At 41.1% G+C, this 21,814-nt stretch overlaps 1 protein-coding gene across 5 annotated transcripts in view; it reads left to right on the top strand.

Moving 5' to 3' along the window:
* DNAJC3 (DnaJ heat shock protein family (Hsp40) member C3) overlaps window positions 1-21,117 on the top strand; it is a 79,793-nt gene extending 58,676 nt beyond the window's left edge. For all 5 annotated transcript variants that reach the window (XM_070751289.1, XM_070751287.1, XM_070751288.1 and 2 more), the window contains 11 exons: window positions 1,391-1,501; window positions 3,554-3,678; window positions 5,281-5,355; window positions 9,686-9,838; window positions 11,286-11,467; window positions 12,974-13,093; window positions 15,344-15,449; window positions 16,076-16,196; window positions 16,339-16,471; window positions 18,108-18,256; window positions 19,240-21,117. In XM_070751289.1, the coding sequence (XP_070607390.1) occupies window positions 1,391-1,501; window positions 3,554-3,678; window positions 5,281-5,355; window positions 9,686-9,838; window positions 11,286-11,467; window positions 12,974-13,093; window positions 15,344-15,449; window positions 16,076-16,196; window positions 16,339-16,471; window positions 18,108-18,256; window positions 19,240-19,397 (1,433 nt within the window). In that variant the 3' untranslated portion in view covers window positions 19,398-21,117. The remainder of the gene's footprint in view (window positions 1-1,390; window positions 1,502-3,553; window positions 3,679-5,280; window positions 5,356-9,685; window positions 9,839-11,285; window positions 11,468-12,973; window positions 13,094-15,343; window positions 15,450-16,075; window positions 16,197-16,338; window positions 16,472-18,107; window positions 18,257-19,239) is intronic.
* The last annotated feature ends 697 nt before the right edge of the window (window positions 21,118-21,814 follow it).

Below are 21,814 nucleotides of genomic sequence, written 5' to 3'. Positions count from 1 at the left end.
ACTGGATTGGCTTCAGGACCTCTTTTTATCCCCCGGAGTTGGTGAGGAGAGGCTTGCCGTGGGATTAGGCCCAACTTTTGTCCTTTTGTTCCCTTAACCAGAGGTGGGTACCTACCGGTGGTGGCCCCCCCAATGATGCAATTTTTGCACGACAGCTCCAGTGCTGTCTTTGCTGGTCTGTGCACGCCGCCATCTTTTTTCCCTAATTTTTGGCACTCTGAGCATGCAAGGAAGTAAAATAATCTCTCTGCGCATGCGCAGAAATAAAATCGTGCACATTGCAGTGCACGCCAGTAAGAAAAAGTAAGAAGAACTCATCCCTTCCCTTAACAACTAGGTTCTTTTCCCTCAGGGAGCTTTTCTTGTTTTTTGTCCGCCCTGCTTAACATGCCTTTGCCACTTTTAAGCATGGTGGCCTAGTCTCAGGATGGCAAGTGGCCCTGGCTGTTTTTTCCCTAGAAGGGCTCCTTGTATCCCTGAGCTAACAAAGTGCCAGGATGGGTCACTGTGGGACAAGATGCCTTATTGTGACTTGCTTGTATGTTGGTTGGTTCTATTTATTGATCGTATGACTTGTTAGTGTGAGAGGAGGGACCAAAATGATGAGGATGCTAGGAGGGCAGAGAGGAACCTCAGGCAGAGGTAGAAATGGTATGAACTCAGAGGAAGGGCACATTTAAAGCCCCACATGGCATTGCACCAGATTATTTACGGGAACATCTTCTGCATCACATATCCCAGTGACCAGTTAGGTTGCATAAAGTCGGCCTTCTCCGGGCCCTGTTGGCCAAACAATGCCGACTGACGGGTCCATGGAGGAGAGCTTCTCTGTTGTGGCCCTGACTTTCTGGAACCAACTCCCCCCCCGGAGATCCGCACCGCTCCCACTGTCCTTACATTTTGATAGGCATTAAAAACACATCTATGCCCGCACGCCTGGTGACTGTGAGCGACAGCTTCACTCCAGCCATTAGTATGAAAGAGGAACAATAATTGTTTTTATTGTAGGCTGGCTGGCTGGCTGGATTGGTTTGTTTGTTTGTTTATTTGTTTATTTATTTCAACTTCTATGCCGCCCAAGCCCAAAGGACTTTATGCATTTTCTAATATTTTAATTGTACTCATTGTTTATTATATCTATTTTTACCCTTGTGAGCTACCCTGAGTCCGCGAGGAGAAGGGCGACCTATAAATCTAATTAAATTAATAAATAAAATAAAATTTGGGAACATTGGACTTGTCACCTTTTCTAGCCCCACAGGCCTGATTTCATCTATGGGTGATATTCGAGGTATTGGTTATTTTCAATTTCCACTTTTTTGAGAAACGCAGAAAAGAAAAGAAAAACTGATCTGTGGCGTTTTGTGTTTTTTTTCCTCTCTTCCTTCAGGAGTCCAATGTGGCATAAATGCAGAAGTAGAAAAGCAGCTCGAATTGGGGAAAAAGCTGCTGGCAGCAGGGCAGCTAGCAGATGCTTTGTCGCATTTCCATGCTGCCATAGGTATGTACCTGAAGACCGCTGAACCTCCCTCCTAAATATAGTGGTACCTCTACTTAAGAACGCTTCTACTTATGAACCTTTCTAGATAAGAACCAGGTGTTCAAGATTTTTTTTGCCTCTTCTCAAGAAACATTTTTTACTTACAAACCCAAGCCTCCGAAACTGTAAACAGAAAAAGCAGGGAGAAGCCTCCATGGGGCCTCCCTAGGAATCTCGTGGGAGGAAACAGGGCCGGAAAAGGCGGGAAGAAGCCTCTGTGGGGCCTTTCTAGGAATCTCCTGGGAGGAAACAGGGCCGGAAAAGGTGGGAAGAAGCCTCCACGGGGCCTCTCTAGGAATCTCCTGGGAGGAAACAGGGCCTCCACCCTCCCTGTGGTTTCCCCAATCGCACACATTATTTGCTTTTACATTGATTCCTATGGGGAAAATTGCTTCTTCTTACAAACTTTTCTACTTAAGAACCTGATCACAGAACGAATTAAGTTCGTAAGTAGAGGTACCACTGTATATGGTTTTTGCTTCCTCTGGCCTAGATAATGTTCTGCTTTGGGCCTACCGGATCGGAACAAAGAAGCCCCCACGAGCAACGTATTCAATTCAAGCACTTTTATATAGTTAAAGATGCTGTGTACAGACAGGAGCAGACTTTTCAGTTCACGTTGGCAGAGGCCCTGCTCAAATTGGCCAAGAGATTACAAACGGCTGGCAGCCAAGAGGCAGAGCTAATTAGCACATTCTTCCTTGAGATAAGGTCTGTAAATCACACACATACCCTTACAGATCTCCAGGTTCTTTTTCTTTCTCATTCATCAGCATATCTGCATGACTCTTAAAAAGGAGCCATGTCAGTTTCTCAGCACGGCAGTTTTGGAACTCCAGATCTGAGTCCTCCACCATGACAAATGTTGAAACTCCATGCCTCTTTACCCAGAAACCCTCCCTTACATACAGACTGGGTGTGGACAACTGTTTCCTAGAGCTATAACTGACTACTTTCTTTCATAGACTCACTTTCTGAACCTTTTCCCATAAAGATATTCCTGTCTGCTTCTTAACCACCTGACCCGGGCATCTAATCCCCAATGTCTCCTGATCCCCAAAGTCTCCCTCCTCCTCTGACTCAGACATTACCATCCTCGGAGTTTCTGCAGTTTCTGGAGGTTCCTCAGGTTCCAAATCTCCCTCACTCAAGAACACTGGCCCAGGGTACCAAGACAGACCCGGTTCATCCTCCTCAGAATCTGTCACTAACTGACGCAGTCGTGAACCACTCACAACAAAGAGAAACATAGAAATAGAAGATTGACGGCAGAAAAAGACCTCATGGTTCATCTAGTCTGCTCTTATACTATTTCCTGTATTTTATCTTAGGATGGATATATATTTATCCCTGAATTTAATGTTTAAATTCAGTCACTGTGGATTTACCAACCACGTCTGCTGGAAGTTTGTTCCAAGCATCTTCTACTCTTTCAGTAAAATAATATTTTCTCATGATAATATGCATTAGATTAAAATTAGAGATTGAGAAATTTATTCTTGGTGAGAATTCTAATTCTTGAATGGATGTTTTTATGCGTGGTTCACCGGTCCAAAATATTCTAACTTCTCAAAGGAATTAAGTTCTATTAGCAGGGATGGCAAAAAGGACGTTCCATTACTGATCATTATTTGGTCTTCCACAAGAGAAAGATGCAGAATCTAAAAACCAAATTGTAAAATAATTTTTCGCACAGTCTGTAGTCTAGTCTGAGTCTGTAGTTAGAGATTAGAAGCTGTAGCACTGTTGGGGCTCAACTTCCCTAAATACCCACTTCTGTAAAGCCTTTAAAAGCAGACTGGGATTAGATAGATGTTCTATGAATACTGCTGTTAAAATTTCATTACAGTGCCTACATTGCTGGAAATATTCCTTCCTTGAGTTATATGCAATGTCAAACACACACTCTCACACACTAATTGTATTTCTCCTTGTTGCTTGCTTCTCCCTTCTCTCCAAAGCTTTGGCTGACTTAAGGCTATGTTCTGATTGGTACTTTTTTTTTCCTTGCAGAAGGAGATGCCGATAACTACCTTGCTTATTACCGAAGAGCCACAGTATATCTCGCTATGGGCAAATCAAAAGCTGCCATTCATGATTTAAGCAGGGTAGTCGAATTAAAGAAGGATTTCACATCGGTAAGCAGTACTTTCTAAAGATTCCTTCAGGGTGGCTGGAAATGACTTTTGCTCTTCATTTTTCTGTTGCCTTTTAAAGGGGGAGACTGTCTCTTTACTTTTTTAGTAAGTGGTGTAATCTTACAGGAAACCTCAATTATCATATAACTTGGGGAGATTAAATATAGGCTGAAATTCTAGCTGGGGAGACAGGGTTTTCAATTCAGCATGTGAATTTGTTCTGATTACTTTGAGGAGCATTAATACCCTTGAAGATTGGGGGATGAAGTTTTTGGCATAGCTACAAATTGCTGAAAATATGCGCAGAGAAATTCTTAAATCCATTTTAGATTCTTAAGTAGCCTTTCCTCATCATAATGTGATATACTGATGCCATTATATCAACAATAATTATAATATTTCTAGTGTTTTGAAAAGTATATATTTTTAGAAACATAATGCTTCTCTATATTGTGAATAATGTAACACTTTTAAAAATTGGAAAGTTCTGGCGATATTGCATTTTATATCAGTATTTAGTAATTTTGTTGCTGAGAGTTATATTTTTAGATTTGGATCTTATCTAAGATTCAGATTGTGATCTAGAGTAGCATACAATAATTTAACATTGTCTTGTACTGAAACCAAAATATACTGCTCAAAAAAATAAAGGGAACACTCAAAGAACACATCCTAGATCTGAATGAATGAAATATTTTCATTGAATACTTTGTTCTGTACAAAGTTGAATGTGCACAACAGCATGTGAAATTGATTGTCAATTAGTGTTGCTTCCTAAGTGAACAGTTTGATTTCACAGAAGTTTGATTTACTTGGAGGTATATTGTTTTGTCTAAGTGTTCCCTTTATTTTTTTGAGCATTGTAGATTTATCACAAGCACAGGCATTTTTGGATGCATGTTTTTAAAAAATCATGATGGTGACTATAATGCAAGTAAAGATGAAGCCAAACTTTGATCATGCAGCTGCCATGTTTACTTTTTTGAAGCCTTAGGTGTCTAATCAGAAATATGTTTTTTTCTCTCAACAGTAATTTTGACATTTGTTCTTTCAATAAGACTATATAATTTGAGGGAGTAACTGTGTACATGATGCATTCGCTTGAAAATCCTTTCAGTTTAAAAGAAAATGATAAAATTGTGCCTGCATTTCCAATTATTCCCTTTTGATTTTGATAGAATGGTGTTATATGTTAAATATTTAATGTTGGTAAGCCACCCAGAGCTACCTCTACACAAGATGGGCTGAAAATGAGTCTAATAAATATTTTTAAATATTATTGCTAAAATATATAACTAGAAAGTGTAGAACCCATGGACATTATGAATCAGGGAAAGATAAGATAATGTCTCCAGGATTTTACTTAAAAGTAATTCCCACAGAATGTACTTTTTGGCTTATTCCAAGCAGTTCCATTTACAGTATTAATTTCTAAATACTATGCTAAACCGACCTGTGTTATTTGTCTTCTATCATGAGCTACTGAAGATAGGGAGATCTGGACCATTTATAGGCCACTTTTATGAGTTATAGTTTGGAATACCCCAGTATTAACCAGACATTCTAATCAATTGTTTTTCCATTATCTTTTCTTTTTTTAAGGCACGACTACAAAGAGGCCATCTGCTGCTTAAGCAGGGAAAGTTGGATGAAGCTGTAGAAGATTTTGAAGGCGTGGTAAGTAAAGTGGTTTCTCAAAGCATAATCGAAGTAGCATGTCTGATAAAAGAATATTGAGCTTTGTGATCCCTGTATGCATGCTCTAGGTCAGGGGTGTCAAACTCACGTCACGGTGGCATCACTTGACGTATCAGGACTTTCCCCCCCTTTTGCTAAACCGGGTGTGGGCGTGGCTAGCGCAAGATGCATCCAGCCCGCGCGCAGGGAGTTTGACAGCACTGTTCTAGGTTGATGATTTGGTTTGGAATTTGATTTGTACTAGAGTTGGCGAAAAATCAGGACCATGTAAATAGTGCTACTGACCTGCATCTGTAATTTACTTTTGACCTTGAGATGGCCTAAACCTGAGTCCTTTTCTGCACCAGAGTATACTTAGAAAGTGCTGCCTCTATGTTGGTTGAGGCAGGCAGGATTCCCTTGGGTACCATTTGTTGGGGGTCAAGGGAAAGGGAGGGTTTTGCCTTCTCTTTCTTCTCAAGATCCCCTTGTACAATTGGTGGGCCACTGTGTGACACAGAATGCTGGACTCGATGGGCTTTGACCTGGTTCAGCATGGCTCTTCTTATGTTCTTATGTACCTGGAGAACAGGGGCTCCCCTTGAGAATTATTCCTACAATTACAGAAGTTGGGGGAACAACTTCAGTCTATTTTGTTTTTCCTCCACTAGAGGCCAGCAAAGTCTTTCCTTGAGGGCTAGCTTTATTAAAACCGCATCTCCCCTAGTGTAAAAATGAACAACTATCATTATTATTAATCATGCAGACATTTATTACATACAATGTTATATAATTTATGTATTTATGTTATACATAAAATCATAATTGGGGAAAAAATACCACTTGAACACTGTCAGCGCTGATAGTGCAATTGACTGACTTACATCCATCAATTGCAAAAGGCAGCTTTACTTGGGACAGCTTACAACCTGTGAGGATACCTCTAATACCTTCAAACATCAACATCTGCATATCTGAGATCCTTGGTAAGGACTCATTTTGATCGCTTGCCCCCTTGTCCCATGGATTCCTCTCCCAACAGGAGAGGGAGGCAATCGACTTAATTGAATGGCATGGTTTCTTTCTTTCTTTGCCACTCTAAATGTTTTAAGTGACAAACTGTTTAGTTAAAATGTTTTCAGTCCTGAAATGTTTAGGACGGTGAGAACTTTTGTTCCTTGGGTTCCTAAAGAGCATGCATGTGTGCTATCGTGTGCATGCGCGTGTGCCCATGCCCATAATTTAGTGCCTGGGGAGGGCAAAAACAGCTTCTCCCACCCCCCGGAGGCCCTCCGGAGGCCAGAAATGGCCTGTTTCCCAATTTCTGGTGGGCCCAGCAAGCTCGTGTTTTGCCCTCCCCAGGCTCCAAAGGATTCCCTGGAGCAAGGGGAGGGTAAAAACGCCCTCCCCCAGCCCACCGTAGGCTCTCTGGAAGGCAAAAACATCCTCCCAGAGCTTCTGTGTGAGCCCAAAATCAACTGGCCTGCACACACATGCACGTTGGAGCTGAGCTAGGGCATCACCTCACGTGCCAGCAGATATGGCTCTGTGTGCCACCTATCGCACCTGTGTCATAGGTTCGCCATCACTGGTTTACAATTTTCCGCTTATGGAGTGTTTCACGTGACAATAACTTGCTCTTGTGTTTTGTTAACTTCAAAGATGTTAATAAAATGTTTTCTTTTCCTCTGCCAAAAAGATTTCTTGCTTTTTCATTTCCCCCCCCATTGTTCTGGAACATGATTCCATTTGCCCGAAGCAATAATCCAATATTTTCCATTGTCAGGAAATGGAAGTGGAGGGGTTTGACAGTGATGGCAAACCTATGGAACGTGTACCACAGGTGCATGCGCGGCATTACTCTATATCAGCTCTAGCGCATAGATGCGTGCTGGCCAGCTGGTCTTGGGGCTTCTTTTCAGCCATTTTCGCTCTCCCCACGCTTCAGGGAAAGCAGTGGGGGGGGGGGGGGGTTGTGTGCATGTACGGAGGCAGCACAGGGATTGTGAACATATGCAGGGGAGAGCATTGCATTATGGGCATGGGCACACGCACCCTTTTAGCACCCAATCCAAAAAAAGCCTCACCATCACTGGTTTATGACAATTCACCACGGCCAATTCATCACAGCCAACTTGCCACAGCCAATTTACTGCGGGACAACTCAACAAGAGTTTAAGTAATATTAAAGAAATAGTGGAATAGAATCATTAAAGAAAGGATGCAAAAGAAGGAACAAAATGAAATTTGAATTGCAAAAGTTAATAGTAATAATAATAACAACAGCAGCAGCAGCAGCAGCAACAACAATAATAACAATTGTTTATTTATTTATTTATTTATTTATTTACTTACTTACTTACTTACTTACTTACTTACTTACTTACTTACTTACTTACTTACTTACTTACTTATTAGATTTGTATGCCACCCCTCTCCGAAGACTCCGAAGTTAAAATATTTGTTTACTTATTTTTAAATAATGAAATAGAAGTGTTAAATTGTCCCGCTGCAAGTAGTCCTACAGCAAGTTGTCCTACAGTGAGGTGGCCGTGGTGAGTCAGCCGCGGCAAGTTGTCCCATTCCACAGTGGAATACTTTTCATCCCCCAGATGGCTAAAGCCAGACCTGAGTGATGAAGAAATTGGAGTCGCACATGTCTTGCTACAGACTTTATGGATATGGTAGAGGGCCAGGGCAAAGAAGTGATTGAGCAAAGGAAATGCTCTTTGGTTTGATTTTAACTTATCTTTAATTAAACTCAGTTCAGTTCATGAAATAGAATTTATACTTAACAGGCAATTTATTTGGCCTTTTCCACCTTTATTGGAAAAAAATAAAATGTTTTTATTTTTGATGGGCTTGAGAGGCTGACTCTGATTCTTCTAAGAGAGATCCTCCTGTACCTGTCTGCTTTTTAAAATCCATCCCTTTCCTCCCATCCATCCTTCCATCCATCTATTTATTTACTTGTTTACTTATTTATGTAATTAATGGATTTATATGCCACTCCTCTCCGAGGACTCGGGGCAGCTTACAACATATAAAAAGAAAGCAATACAATATAGTAACCTAAATCCAATTAATTTAAAACTAAATATACTAAACTAAAATCCCCAGTTTGATTGAAAACCAGTCATACCCACTCAAACAGCAACCATATGTGACATTCATTGGCCAAGGGGCTAGGATCTAATCTCCCCAAGCCTGGTGACAGAGTTGAGTCTTCAGACTCTTGTGGAAGGCGAGGAGGGTGGGGACAATATGAAACTCTGGGGGAAGCTGACTCCAGAGGACCGGAGCTCCCATAGAGAAGGCTCTTCCCCTAGGTCCTGCCAAGCGACCTTGTCTAGTTGACAGGATGTGGAGAAGGCCGACTCTGTGGGACCTAACCAACACTTCTGTAGCCCTGTAATGGAATTTTCACCCTCTGCTTATCTTCTCTTCCCCTTTCCCCACCCCTCTCCTTTGGCAGCCAGCTCAATCCAGCATCCTTAACTTAGGTGAGAATGGATTGAGCCTGGGACCTATGTTGTGCAGAAAGAACTTGGAAAGGCCCCCAGGTTGTAGTTAATCTTCAGTAGACTCATTTTGAAGAATACACATGTTCAACTGAAATAATTTACTGTCATTTGTCTCAGGAAGAAACTCTACAGTATAGATCCAAAAGAAGATATGAGAGAGACAGAGAGGGAGGCAGAGAAAGAAAGAGGAGATAAATATGCACAGATCTGAGTATTGAACCTTTGGATTCTCTGCCTGTGTGTATGATTTGTATGGGGGACAAGTCTCAACATCTGCCTTTGTTGTGACTTGTTGTGAAGTTTGGGGGAAAAGGAACAGAAAAGAACAGCTTGGCAGTAACAAGATGCAACATTTTCAGAAGGGGAACTCAATTTAGAACCACAATCTCTCTCTCTTCTGTTCCATTTGGATACAAACAGCCATTTACTTTTAAAGTGACTAGAGCACTGTTTCCCAACCTTGGCAACTTGAAGATATCTAGACTTCAACTCCCAGAATACCCCAGCCAGCATTTGCTAGCTGGGGAATTATGGGAGTTGAAGTCCAAATACCTTCAAGTTGCCAAGGTTGGGAAACACTGGACCAGAGAACTAAAAGTCAAAAAAAGTCCCTAAAAGATTAGGGAACCCAAAGTTAATAATCTAAAATAATTTTTTAGGCTATGATTTTTCTGTGCTAAAGAATACAAAGGCCTGGCCTTGTCGATGCTGTGGGTTTGTCAGTGGGTGTCAAACCCAGGGCAATGTGTTTGTCAACCTATGAATTTCGACATGTAATTGAGGGGGGGGGGGCTCATTACTTGCAGCTCCTGTCTAACCCCAGTGAGAAAGAAGAAGGAGAAGCCCGCGCTCAGTTATTGAAATCAGATGAGGCTCGGCGTCTGCGTTCCCAAGCACAAGCTGCCTTTCTCGAAAAAGATTACTACACTGCTATCGCTCTCTTGGATAAAATTCTAGAAGTAAGTCCCAGACTGGGAAGTGATGCCAAGATGTAAGCGTGGTTACTACTTTTGAATTTTAAATTTTGAATTAAAAGTTAACTTGGGAATCATAGCAACATTCAGGTAGGGTTTTTCTCCCCACCAGATGCTTGTAAATTAGAAGATTTTTCCTCATTGGGCAAAGTTTCAGTTGAGCACCTTGCCTGATTTTCAATTCCTTCTCTAGTAATATTAATATTGCTTCTTCATTGCTTATTTGACCCCTATGCCAATCATTAAGTGTTGTACCACATGATTCTTGACAAATGTATATTTTATTTGGGGAAAAGATCAAAAGCAACATGAGAAAATATTATTTTACTGAAAGAGTAGTAGATCCTTGGAACAAACTTCCAGCAGACGTGGTAGATAAATCCACAGTAACTGAATTTAAACATGCCTGGGATAAACATATATCCATCCTAAGATAAAATACAGGAAATAGTATAAGGGCAGACTAGATGGACCATGAGGTCTTTTTCTGCCGTCAGACTTCTATGTTTCTATGTTATTTTATGTACGTTGAGAGCATATGCACCAAGACAAATTCCTTGTGTGTCCAATCACACTTGGCCAATAAAAATTCTATTCTATTCTAGTACCTTAGGATGATCCTTTTAAAATTACTTTTAAAATAGAAAATAATTAAATAGTATATTTTTACCCCAAAACACCTTATTAATCATTATCTAGAACTGAAGTTTTAAAGCAATCAAAGAAAATTGAGCTACTTGCCTAATCTGTTATCATACTGTGGATTCAGTACAAAACCTTAAAATGTTACTGTGCTCCTCAACAAATAATGCTGTCTACCATTTGTCCTTTTTGTGGCTATTCAAATAATGTGACTTAATCAACAGAAAAAGAGTCCAAGCACCTATTTGAAAACTTAACTTGGTCGGTGAGCCATTCCCACCCAGTCACATGACCTTTAATCCACCCCGGTCACATGATTGTCAAGCCACTCCAATCTGATCACATGGCCGGCAAGCCACTCCTACCTGGTCAAATGACCATCAAGCCACACACCCCAAAATACGTCATGGCAACAGTGTGACAGTAAAAATTTGGGAGCCCATCAGTGCTTTGCCACAATAATTTACAAATGTACTGTATTCATGAAATATTCTGGAACAAGTTTCCTTTTAACCGAGATTTTATTTTACCAAATTAATCTAACCACACAATTTCCAAAAATTGGGTTGGTTAGATTAACCTGATGAGATAAAACCTCAGTTGAAAGGACATTCGCTCCAGAAGAATCCAAAAACTGTGTCGAATATGTTGTTCTAAACGTGTAGAGATAATTAGCCAGTTCTTAAAGCATGTAAGGATTGTGTGGCTTATTGCTTCGTTTTTGGTGTGTTGGTTCTTTTGAACAAGTACAAATAGGATTACAATCTCCTTCCGTTTTTGGTTTCTCAAGGTTTGCGTTTGGGATGCGGATATGCGGGAACTTCGAGCTGAAAGCTACATTCAGGAAGGGGAGCCTGGGAAGGCTATCAGCGACTTGAAGGCTGCTGCCAAATTGAAGAACGATAACACTGAGGCTTTCTATAAAATCAGCACAATATACTATGAATTAGGGGACCACGAAATGTCTCTAAGGTAAATGCTGTGAGGTGAAGCCAAAAATCTTGAGAAAACCTGTACTGGATGGAAAGATGCCTTGCCAAGATGAAGGAGAGGTCATTTGAAGGAGGAGGGGAAAAAACATGGTTGTGGAGTTCTCTCCGGCCTCCAAATTCCTCTGTTTTTCCCCATGGAAGAGAAAAAATCCAGAAAGACCTGGAGGAGAAAGAAGGCTCACTGTGCCTCCATACCACTACCTTATGCTGAGTTTTAAAATGGATTACATTATTTATTTTATTTTATTTATTTATTATTTGATTTATTTGATTTATTTATTTATTCATTCATTCATTCATTCATTCATTCATTCATTTATTTATTAGATTTGTATGCCACCCCTCTCCGAGGACTCGGAGCGGCTCACAACAAGAAAGAGTACAAATCCAATACTTAAAACAAATTAAAACCCTTAATGTAAAAACAATCATACATCTCATACAGACCATACATAAAGCGGAAACGGCCCAGGGGAATCAATTTCCCCATGCCTGACGACAGAGATGGGTTTTAAGGAGTTTGCGAAAGGCAAGGAGGGTGGGGGCAGTCCTAATCTCCAGGGGGAGTTGATTCCAGAGGGTCGGGGCCGCCACAGAGAAGGCTCTTCCCCTGGGTCCCTCCAGATGACATTGTTTCGTTGATGGGACCCGGAGAAGGCCAACTCTGTGGGACCTAACCGGTCGCTGGGATTCGTGCAGCAGAAGGCGGTCCCGGAGATATTCTGGTCCGATGCCATGAAGGGCTTTATAGGTCATAACCAACACTTTGAATTGTGACCGGAAACTGATCGGCAACCAATGCATACTGCGGAGTGTTGGTGTGACATTGGCATATACTAGTGATGGCTAACCTTTTCCGGACTGAGTCCCCAAAATCCCAAAATGCAGTGCACACACAGCCCCTGTACATGTGCCCTGTGCTTGCGCAAATGGCCTGCATGTGCCCCATCCCTTGAATGCATGCTCCCTACATGCGCCCCATATATGCGACGCATCCTTCCCCCCACAAATGTGTGGCAGATACCCGATGACTAGCAGAGCTGAACTGGGGCGACAACTCACATGCCCACAAAAAGGGTGCTGCGTGTCACTGGTGGCACACGTGTCATGCGTTCACCATCATGGCACTGTAGTGAATTGTTGAGTTTGACCAAAATCTGAATTTATGCTTCCCCCCCACCACCCCTTTGTATTTCAGGGTATTCCTTTCCCCACCCACACTTTTTTTACTTACAAAAAAGTAGTTTACAAGAAGAAAAGAACTAAGCAAAGAGCGTACAATGTTATGAATTAATTGATGAGTTAACCCATTGCTACTAATATAATGAATGTCATCTGCCCAAATTGATAACTCTCTGATTCTTGACTCAAGGAAAACTAGATTTATTTATTTATTTATTTATTTATTTATCATACACATACACACCCAAAAAAATTCTTGATCCCACAACCTAATTCTTTCCCTTGTTGTTTCCTTTGTGCAAAGTGAAGTGCGGGAATGCCTGAAACTGGACCAAGATCACAAGGAGTGCTTTTCTCACTACAAGCGAGTAAAGAAGCTCAACAAGCACATTGCTTCAGCAGAAGAGCTCATCCAGGAAAGTAGGTGAGTCATCCGTTTTGTGGTTTTCTTTTCTTGGTTGAGTTTCCTCTCTGTGGCTCCTTACGCAGATCACCTTGACAGTTCAGGAATGGTCTGTACCGGCCTCTGATTAAAAAGACTTGGATGAAGGAGGGTCCATCATGCCATCCAATGCATTTAGTGTCCCGGTTGAATAGTTCTTGATATGAAGATCTTTATCTGCTGCCTAGCCATCAATTCTTTTTCTTCATCATGATCATCATTTTAGCCATTGTCTGTCCATTGCAGAATGAAGACCCCTTCCACATATTTCCAACCAATACGGTCCTGAGTTTTCTTTTGCCAATTGAGCCCGCCATACTCGCTGATATCATTGATTCACTTTGTTTTATGTCTCTTTCATGGATACTTTTTTGTCAAGTGGGATCCATTCTGTGACTGCTTGTAAAGCATTTTGAAGCGGCATATAAGTCTAAGTCAGCAGTGAAATCTACCGGTTCGGAAGCGCTTACTCTGCTTGTGCACACCACCATCGTGCATACTTTTTCACCCTTTAACGCTTTGTGCATGGGCGGTGGGTTAAAAAAATCGGCAATATCTGAGCAGGTGGGCAGAGCCTTGCACTGCCACCAAAACCAGTTCTCCAAACCACAGGCGCTCGCCGATACCAGTACACCCATATTGGGCCTAATCAGTAGCATTTCACTCCTGGTCTAAGTGCTATTGTTATTCACAGTTTTTTTCCCCAGTAGCCTCATTTCCACCACAATATATAATCAATTATGATCTATCAATATTTAAAAGCCTACACTGGCCTATGAGACCTGACTCACCGAATTGTGACCATTTCAGTTACCTCTGATAGAGCTGCCAATGGTTAGAGATTTTGTGAGCTGTTTAACTGGAGACCATGTATTAAATCCAGTGGGGTCTTTTCTGCCTACAGATGTGCTCTTCCTCAAAATTCATGCACACACAATGAAAATAGAATAAGAATAGAATAGAATAGAATAGAATAGAATAGAATAAGCTGGAAGGGACCTTGGAGGTGTTCTAGTCCAGCCCCTTGCTCAAGCAGGAGAAGTGACTGTCCAGAGCAGTGATGGCGAACCTTTTTTTCCTCGGGTGCAGAAAGAGCATGGCCGCGCGCTATCGTGCATGTGTAAGTGCCCACACCCATAATTCAATACATAGGGAGGATGAAAACAGCTTTTCATGCCCCCCGGAGGTCCTCTGGAGGCCGGAAATGGACTGTTTTCCAACTTCTGGTGGGCCCAGTAGGGTCGTGTTTTCTCCCTCCTCAGGCTCCAAAGGCTTCCCTGGAGCCGGGAGAGGGTAAAAATGCCCTCCCATAGCTTCCGTGTGAGCCAAAAATCAGCTGGCCAGCACACACATGCACATTGAAGCTGAGCTAGGGCAACAACTCACGTGTCAGCTGATATAGCTCTGCGTACCATCTGTAGCAACCATGCCATAGGTTCCCCATCACTGGTGTAGAGTCTTCTTAAAGATATCTAGTGATGGAAACCCACGATTTCTGGAGGCAAGCTGTTCCACTGATTATCATATTTTTCAGAGTATAAGATTCACCCCCCCCCCCCCCAAAAAAAAAAGAGGCTGAAAATTTGGGTGTTACTTATACTCCAAGTTTGGTCCTGCCACCTCCCATCCTTGGGTCTTCATGCATCCTCTTCTTGGCTGCAGAGATTGCCACAGACAATGGTTTGCCTTTTTGGGCTTCATGCCTTGTGTTTTCAGCCTCCAACTACTCCATTTGAGAGCTGTTCAAGGCTGTGGGTGTCACTAAAGCCAACAATCGCCATCTCCATGCATCACATTTTTGGCCTCTGCTGATTGCACTCTAGGCCTCTGCATGGCCCGATTTTGGCTTCTGTCGTGCCATGTTATCAGCAGTGATCAGCAGCGATGTGCTTTGACGATCCCCATAGCCTTGAACTGCTCTCAAAAGGAGCATTTGGAGACTGAAACCGCAAGGCGCAAAGCCCAAAATGGCAACCTGGAATAGCTGCTGCCTTGTCTCACCACTTCCGCGCTCTCAGTAATATTGAAAACTAGTGGAACAATTTCCTTCCACTTTCCCAACTCACTGAAAACCAATTGGCAAAATATGAGGTCTGTGTCATTATTTCAATCTAAAGTGGAGCACTGGTGTATTTATCTTGCCTTCTGTAAATTATACAGAACAATATAATTTCCCCCCCTAAATTTAATAAATATACACTGTTAATTGATTTTCTTTCTTACTGTAAATAGATATCAGGAAGCCACTGAGAAGTATGAGGCTGTTATGAATATGGAGACAAATGTTCCTATCTACACTACTCGAGCCAAAGAGAGAATCTGTCATTGCTTTTCAAAGGTAAACATTCAGTTAATTGGGCAAAACTTCTTATGGAACGACAGTAGCACAGTGGTTATAATGCAGTACTGCAGGCTCCTTCTGCTGGCTGCCGACTGCCTTAAATTTGGCAGTTTGAATCTAACCAGGCTCAAGATTGACTCAGCCTTCCATCCTTCCAAGGTGTGCAAAATGAAGAACCTGATTTTTGGAGACAATATGATGACTCTGTAAACCGCTTAGAGAGGGCTGTAAAACACTATGAAGCAATATATAAGTCTAATCAATGGGTCTCAAGCTTTCTAATGCCACGACATCTTAATACAGTTCCTCATGTTGTGGTGACCCCCAACCATAGGTCTAGTGCCAATTCTCCCAACACAGCTTTAAGCTGATTGGCAGGAAGGTCTGAGGGACAACCCCCACTGTAAATGCCTGATTGGTCAGATTGTAAAAATATGCTCCAAGGAGCCAGAATAGAAGCTTTAGTTCCTCACACCATGGGAAATTTGTCTTTTCCCATGGTCTTAGGTGACTCCTGTGAAACGGTTGTTCGACCCCCCAAAGAGGTCCCGACCCCCAGGTTGAGAACCACTGGTCTAAGTGTTATTGCTATTGTCCTGATTGGTCCATCTCACTTTTTTCAGAATCAGCAAATAACAGAAGCCATTAAAGTTTGCACAGAGGTTCTGCAGCTGGAGCCAGAAAATGTGAATGCCCTCAAAGATCGGGCTGAAGCATACTTGCTAGAAGAAATGTATGAAGAAGGTACACTTTGACTGCATAAAGATTCTTGGTTTTACTTTACCCAGTTTTAAATAAATATTCCATTTGAAATCTGGGCCAGGCGGGAAATGAATTACTATGCTGCAAATCTCTAAATGAACTCTGTTTGTTCTCTTTGTGATAGCTATCCAGGACTATGAAACTGCTAAAAAATACAGCGATAATGACCAACAGATTCAGGAAAGTCTTGAGAAAGCCCAGCGGATGCTCAAGCAGTCTCAAAAGAGGGACTACTATAAAATTTTAGGCGTTAAAAGGTAAGCCTTTAGCAATTGCCAAGCCCCTACAGTTTCATGTTGCTTTTTCTTCAAGAGGCTGTAGAAGCAGTCCTCTCTTTAAAGTGGCAATTGGGACAGGAATTTCTATCGCTAAGTGATGGGGTTATAAAATGTGACAGCACATGACCATGCTGTTTTGTGACAACAGTTGAGGTGGTCCCAGTAGCCAGTAAGAGAGGGCCTCACATGACTACAAGTCCCAATTTCCTGCTAGCTGCCCCATTGTCTTTGTTTCTTGGAAAGCCACCATGTTGAAAATCATGACCATATGATTGCGGAGGCACTGTAACTTCGAGGATTGGTCGTAACCAGTGATAGGCTGCCAAAATTTGTACTGCCACACTGTGGGCATGGCTTATTTTGTGGGTGTGGCTTGATGGTCATGTGACCGGGTAGGAGTGGCTTGCCGGCCATGTGACCAGGTTGGAGTGGCTTAATCATGTGACCGGAGATGGCTTAAATGTCATGTGACTGGGTGGGAGTGGCTCACCAACCAAGGTAAGTTTTCAAATCAGTGCTTGGACTCTTTTTCACTTGATAAGTCACATTATTTGAATAGCCACAAAAAGTACAAATAATAGACAGCATTATTTGTTGAGGAGCGCAATAACATTTTAAGGTTTTGTGCTGAACCCATAAGGTTCAATATAATAGAAACATAGAAGATTGACAACAGAGAAAGACCTCATGGTCCATCTAGTCTGCCCTTATACTATTTCCTGTATTTTATTTTAGGATGGATATATATTTATCCCAGGCATGTTTAAATTCAGTTACTGTGGAGTTACTAACCATGTCTGCTGGAAGTTTGTTCCAAGCACCTACTACTCTTTCAGCAAAATAATATTTTATCACGTTGCTTCTGATCTTTCCCCCAACTAACCTCAGATTGTGCTCCCTTGTTTTTGTGTTCACTTGCCTATTAAAAACACTTCCCTCCTGAACCTTATTTAACATGATAACAGATTAGGCAAGTAGCTCATTTTTCTTTAATTGCTATAAAAGTTCAGCTCTAGATAATGATTAAAATGATTAAAATATTTATGGGTAAAAACATACTATTTAATTATTTCCTATTTTAAAAGTAATTAAGGATGATACTAAGGTACCAGAGAAGGAAGGGCAATAAAAAAACTATTAAGTATTCAATAAATAGTGCATAAACTTACTACCCCCACTGCAACCCCCTCCCTGTGGGAGCAGCAGCCCATCACTAGTCGTAACTACAAATCATTTAGCACCTAAGTGCTCCTCACAAGGTTTAAATAGTGAATGAATGGTCGCTAGATACAGTATGACCTTCTTACGAAGGCTGTAACAAAGTGTTTTTCAAAACTATCTTAAGGAAGTTATGTAATAAAGAAGGAAACTTATAAATGCAGCACAGAATGGGGAATTGGGGGGAATTGGGCATCTTGAGTACAGGGACTAATCGTTCTGCATATTTCCCTGTTACATAGAATTTAAGCCATATATAATAGAAGATTGTACCTGCAAAGGGGACAGCCAAAGAATCTGAATTCCTATCTACTGACAGGGGTCTTGGCTTCTTTTTACAAGTTTTTACCATGGCATGAAGAGATAATTCTCAAGTTATTTCTTACACTTCTGACAGGAATGCCAGGAAACAGGAAATCATAAAAGCCTACAGGAAGCTGGCAATGCAGTGGCACCCAGATAATTTTCAAGATGAAGAAGAGAAGAAGAAAGCAGAGAAAAAGTTTATTGATATTGCAGCTGCCAAAGAAGTCCTCACAGATCCAGGTAGATAGATGTGTAGCTTGTCCGATTCCTTATTTTCAGAATAAGAGGGCGAGTCAGTTGGGTTGTTTTTCACTTCATCTTTATGACGACCAATCAACGTTCCTTTTCTTTTGATGCCCAGTGATGTGTTTAAGAATGCAGAATGCAGCTGCGAGCGCAATCATGGGCTTTCCCAAATATGCCCATGTTACACCAACACTCCGCAGTCTGCATTGGTTGCCAATCAGTTTCCGGTCACAATTCAAAGTGTTGGTTATGACCTATAAAGCCCTTCATGGCACCAGACCAGATTATCTCAGGGACCACCTTCTGCTGCACGAATCCCAGTGACCAGTGGGTCTTCTCTGGGTCCCGTCAACTAAACAATGCCGCTGGGCGGGACCCAGGGGAAGAGCCTTCTCTGTGGCGGCCCCGGCCCTCTGGAACCAACTCCCCCCCAAAGATTAGAATTGCTCCCACCCTCTTTGCCTTTCGTGAGCTACTTAAAACCCACCTCTGCCGCCAGGCATGGGGGAATTAAGATTCCCTTTCCCCCTAGGCCTTTACAATTTTATGCATGGTATGTTTGTATGTATGTTTGGTTTTTTATATTAAGGAGTTTTTAATCGTTTTTAGTATTGGATTATTATTGTACGCTGTTTTATGATTGCTGTTAGCCGCCCGAGTCTTCGGAGAGGGGCAGCATATAAATCAAATAAAGCAAGCAAGCGAGCAAGCAAGCAATTTTATTTTTGAAGGGATTCAGCTGATACATGGGCCAGAGACTGTGTCCCTCTGACGTTCCTGCCAATCAGCTTAAAACTCTGTTGGGAGAATTGGCACTAGACTTATGGTTGGGGATCACCGCAACATGAGGAACTGTATTAAGGGGTCGCTGCATTAGAAACCACTCTTTAGAATCAAAACCTTTGGATGAAAGCTTATGGAGTTCCTTTGTCTTTAACATCTGATTCATCTGATCACCATCTTTGTATCTTTTACAGAAATGCGGAGCAAGTTTGATGCAGGAGAAGACCCATTGGATGCTGAAAGTCAGCAAGGGGGAGGAGGGCACCCTTTTCACCGAACTTGGAATTCCTGGCAAGGGTTTGACCCCTTCAGTTCCGGGGGACCGTTCCAGTTTAAATTCAATTTCAATTAGAACTGCTATACTCGTTTTATTTTATTTTTCCTTTTGCATCTGGCAATCTGCATTTTGTTTTCCTAGATAACTTAAAATTACCATTTGGTCTTTGAACAATCGTGAAAGGCAGGGGTTTTTGGGGTGATAGTAGTTCAAAAGGTATAGCAAAATCCAGCCATACCGATCTGTTTGTAGTTCCGGGCCTCAAAACTCCACATCAAGACAAACCCATGTTTGAGAAGGAATTGACTCAAAGAAAAAGCACTTTAAAGTTTACTAAACCATTTTGTGGGAAATACTCACTTGAAATAAGAAAACATATTCCAGCTGTAGTTACCACAAGAGGAATTGCTAAAGTCTCAACTGACTTTTTGGAAGTATTACACATCTGCCATATATGGCCATTTACATCATATGTACAAGCTGAAGCCAGCTTGTAGACAAAGTTATCCTGATTAATGTTACAAAGTCAATTTTCTATGATTAAAACCCCTCCAGTTGCTTTTAAAGAATTAAACAGAATTAGCCAGGTGGCAGAGAATCATTTTCAATCATTGATTGACAGGACTGGTATTGATATTGGCTATAAAGTAGAACTTTGTTTTGCTCTTGAAGGTATTTTTTTATTACAATTAATTACAATTATTATATGCATGTCTGGTTGTTGCACAGACTAATAACTCATGGAACCGATTGAAAGTGTTTTCATGCAACCGAAGTCTGATACTGTACTGTGAATTGTATTCAGAACAGAACCTGGAGTCATCTTGGAGTGTAATATTGAACTTGCCCTCTCTTTCACATCTGGTCTTTTTCAAGAACACTGATTTGAACGCTTGTCAAAATGATATTCATCTTTCCCCTTGCTTGTTCTCATTAATAACTGTGTATTTCAATGCAAATCTCCAAACATCTGAAAAAATTAGTGGTTGAATCTCACTAGCTTTTCGATGTAATGCTCTGTTCTTTAGGAATGCTTTTGAAATGATTTGGATTTGTCTCAAAATATGCTGGATACTTGTTGAGTGAGCATTCAGACAAAAAACCCAGAAAGTGGTTTCATGTTTCTCTCCTCGAGAATGACTCCAGAAATGCTGGGAGAGAGAGATGTTACCTATTTAAAAAATCATCCCTATGTTTTGGACAGGACTGCATAAAGTGCCATTGTTAGAATAGGGGGTTGGGAGAAAGAGAGCCCTTTGCTTTCTTTGACCAAATCCTATCAATGTTTATAACAGGACGTGGTTTGGGCTTCATTGATATTTCCAGAGCTGTTTATCCTAAAAAGACTGCCAAGACTGCGCATGGATTGATCCAAAGGTTCAGCAATGCTTGTGGGTCAATTGAAAATCAAACATTGCCTTGGAAGTGTTGCCAGAATAAATCAGAGGGATTGAGGTGGGAGGGAGGATTGATTCTATGAAAATTATGGTGTCTTTTGAAGGTAACAAAATACTAAATCGTATTCAACAGTAGCACACAGTTGTTTTAATTGGTTTAAATCCTGAAGGTTTTGGGAGGAGCGGAATTTGGCTGTCGGGAGTGGTGGGGGATAGGACAAGTTGAAATCTGAAGTTAACAATTGTGCCAAAATCCTTAATTTGTTTCTGCCTCAAGTAATGAATGGAAATTGCTTTATTGTGTTATTATTCCTAGTGATTCTGAGTTGACTTGGGAGAATTTTTTTAAAACAAAAACCTTATTTCATTCCTTTGGAAATTAAAGAAGCAATTTAAAAGGAAGTTTCAGTTATCACTTGCTACCGTTAAGTATCCGTGGAATTAAATGCCTCAAATGTGTGTGTGAGGGGGGGGGGGGACTTTGCCTTTGCAAAATAGCTTTACTTAAGCAGTATATTTTAGGACCACAAAGATTAATATTTCTTTTTAAACTTTGCTACTTCAAAATCTGGAAGCTATTTTGTGGTGGTTGTAGTTTTTTATATTAAATTGATGGCATTGGTGTACTGTACATGTATTATGTCTGAAATCTGAAATCTAAAATTCTGTTTTATCAAAAGCCTGTTTTTACATATACTTATCAAAATAATTATTGCCTCTCTTATTGGGACAATGTTTGGAACCCAATCTTCTTTATATTGAACAGAAATGAGACCAAAATAATGCTAAATATTTACTAGGAGGTGTACTATAACTTCCAAGTCCTTTGTCTGTTAATATATGACGCAATATATTCATGGGAACTACTGCCAAGTCTCCCTCTCTACAGGAAGCTGTGGTCTACCGAAGAGTGGTCAAAGTAATAAACTTTCTTCTTTTTATATAATTTTGTGGCAGGCTAACAAACCTGTTTTATCTGTTTTGCTATATTTTGCAATGGGAGGTTGCAATAATTGATTCCAAATGGATATTTTGTCTAATTGCAAAAAGAAATGGCTACTTTAAAAGAAACATAAGTCTCTCTTTCTGAATGGT

Source organism: Erythrolamprus reginae, chromosome 4, assembly GCF_031021105.1.
Source record: "Erythrolamprus reginae isolate rEryReg1 chromosome 4, rEryReg1.hap1, whole genome shotgun sequence".
Classification (NCBI taxonomy): domain Eukaryota; kingdom Metazoa; phylum Chordata; class Lepidosauria; order Squamata; family Dipsadidae; genus Erythrolamprus; species Erythrolamprus reginae.
This window is presented reverse-complemented; position numbering and strand designations above follow the sequence as displayed.